The sequence below is a fragment of the Protobothrops mucrosquamatus genome, unplaced genomic scaffold, assembly GCF_001527695.2.
Source record: "Protobothrops mucrosquamatus isolate PMUCROS unplaced genomic scaffold, P.Mucros_1.0 scaffold2992, whole genome shotgun sequence".
NCBI classification, from domain to species: Eukaryota; Metazoa; Chordata; class Lepidosauria; order Squamata; family Viperidae; genus Protobothrops; species Protobothrops mucrosquamatus.
In genome coordinates this window covers 117,040-119,467 of record NW_015389012.1, presented here as the reverse complement: position 1 = coordinate 119,467, position 2,428 = coordinate 117,040, and the positions used below count along the sequence as shown (strand labels likewise).

At 45.7% G+C, this 2,428-nt stretch overlaps 1 protein-coding gene across 1 annotated transcript in view; it reads left to right on the top strand.

Annotated features, from left to right (window-relative positions):
• Positions 1 to 232: 232 nt before the first annotated feature.
• LOC107296826 (ankyrin repeat and fibronectin type-III domain-containing protein 1-like) overlaps positions 233 to 2,428 on the top strand; it is a gene marked incomplete at its 5' end in the record, with an annotated part of 33,078 nt that continues 30,882 nt past the window's right edge. The window contains 2 exons of the mRNA XM_015826177.1: positions 233 to 427; positions 1,991 to 2,104. Of these exons, the coding sequence (XP_015681663.1) occupies positions 233 to 427; positions 1,991 to 2,104 (309 nt within the window). The remainder of the gene's footprint in view (positions 428 to 1,990; positions 2,105 to 2,428) is intronic.

The window sequence follows — 2,428 nt, the reverse complement described above, 5'->3', positions numbered from 1 at the left end:
TTCCCAACCATGCCCACTTTAAGATCTGTGGACTTCAATTCTCAGAATTCCCCAGCCAGCACAGCTGGCTGGGGAATTCTGGGAGCTGAAGTCCACACATCTTAAAGTAGCCGAGGTTGGGAAACCTTGGTCCAAAGCCATAGAGAACCTTTTTTCCGTTACATATTCCTTGTTTCTCTACCTTTCCCCCCTTTAATGTTTTTTTTCCCCTTATCTTCCTTTTCTCTCCAAGTTGTAAGCCTGGAGAGTCGTTCTTTGCATCTGGCAACCCTGGTTCGGGAAGCAGAACAGCGGGTCAACGATCTCACCGCGCAGGTGGTGAACGAGGTGCCCGACGCGGAAAGCTTAGAAAAAGAGAAACAGCTGAAGGCCTGGGAATGGCGCTACCGGCTTTACAAGCGCATGAACGCCGGATTTGAGCACGCACGTGAGTCTCTGCGAAAACAAGGCCCTTTACGCCGCCCTTCAGAAAGAGCGGGAATGTTGACGTGCTGGAATATTGGAAGAAATATGAAGTCCTTCCAAAGTAGTCATCAGAAAAGGGGAGCCAGGGGCATGCAAACCAGTACCCACATTCAGGTAGTCCTTGATTTACCGCCACGGTGGTAACCAATATTGCCATCTCTAGTTGTTAAGCGAGTTTTGCTCCATTTTATGACCTTTCTTGCCACTGTTGTTAAGTTAGTAACACAGTTGTTCGCAGTGAACCTGGCTTCCCCATTGACTTTGGTCATCAGAAGGTCATGAGACCCCAGGGACACTGCAGCCATCATAAATAGGAGCCAGTTGCCAAGTGTCCTAATTTTGATCTCATGGCCAGGGGGATGCTGCAGCAGTCGTAAGTGTGGGAAAACGGTCAACACTCCCTTTTTTTCCAGTGCCTTTGTAACTTCAGGCAGTCACTAAACAAATGGCTGCAAGTCAAGGATTACCTGTATTGAATGAGAATCCATCCCGTTGGCCATGTCTAAGATGGAGGTTGTCTGTTCTTCTGGTTGAGATCAGCCAGGGGGAATGTAGTAAATGAGTAGGAATATTTACGTCTCCTGTTCTTGAAGCAAGCCACTATTTAGGAGACAGGGTGGCCCAATGACAATAGATTTCCCAGTCCTGTTCCAAGAACCCTTTTGTTGGGCAGAAGTTTGAAACCACATATTTCTCCCAAGTATATACTGCTTGAGCGTGAAGGGAGGTTAAGTTTCGTCAGGGCAATCGGGGGTTTGTAACCAGCATGTTTTTGGGAACACCCTGAGATGAGTCAAGTCAACAAGCAACAAGACTGGTTGACAAATCAACCAAGCTCCACTCAACCGGCTCATTTGAGTTTGAAAGGAAACTTAACTTCCATTCCTAGCTAACCTAGGTGTAATGGGTGGGATATGGCTTGTATCATATCTATATGATCTTCTCCTAACTTCCCAATCCTATGAGCTGTGGAAATAATGTTCTTTGAACTCTGAGAATAGCAAACATTTACAAGTGTAATTCTGTGGGAGAGGATCTAAGTAGCAAAAGCTATCACGGTCGCATTTAAATGCCCCTGTGTCATCATTTAGATGCCCCTGTGAATTATGATAGGTGCAGCCTAAACTACCATTTAGATCAGGGGTCTTCAAACTTGGCAACTTTAAGACTTGTGGACTTCAACTCCCAGAATTAGAAGACAAACACATTTAATAGATAAATAAAGCCAGCCATCAATACACCAATCAGCCAGTAGGAAGGCACCACATAAACACAACTCCCAGAACAGCCCAAAGCATGTATGCCAGGAGAGAGAAATTCCATGAAGATGGGCTTCAGGATGAGTCCGAAAGACTCATCTCTATCTCTGTATCTCTGTCAAGGTTATCTTTCCTTTCCAATATTTTTGTTTCATTTTCTCTGTGAGTATTAGACTCTTAGTTTGCCTTGGATTAAAGAAACATTCCTTCAGCCCACCGGGCTCACTTTTCCTGATATCTGTGCTATATTCCTCTGCCCCCCCCAGGAGTTCCAGATCCACCTACAAATGTCCACCTTTCAGTGGCCAGCAGCACCTCTGTCGAAGTGTCATTTCAGGAGCCTTTAAGTGTCAATTCAGCGATTGTCACCAAATACAAAGGTAAGCCTTTGGGTATTTCATCCATAGCAGCGAACAAAGTGTTCCGAGCATGAAAGTTGAAATCTCCTGGTGATTTGCCCAAAGTCACCTAGCTGGCTTTCATATCTAAGGTGGCTCTAGAATTCACCGTCTCCTGGTGATTCACCCAAAGTCACCGAACTGGCTTTCATGCCTAGAACTCACCGTCTCCTGGTGATTCACCCAAAGTCACTTAACTGTCTTTCATGCCTAGAACTCACCGTCTCCTGGTGATTCACCCAAAGTCACCCAACTGTCTTTCATGCCTAGAACTCACCGTCTCCTGGTGATTCACCCAAAGTCACT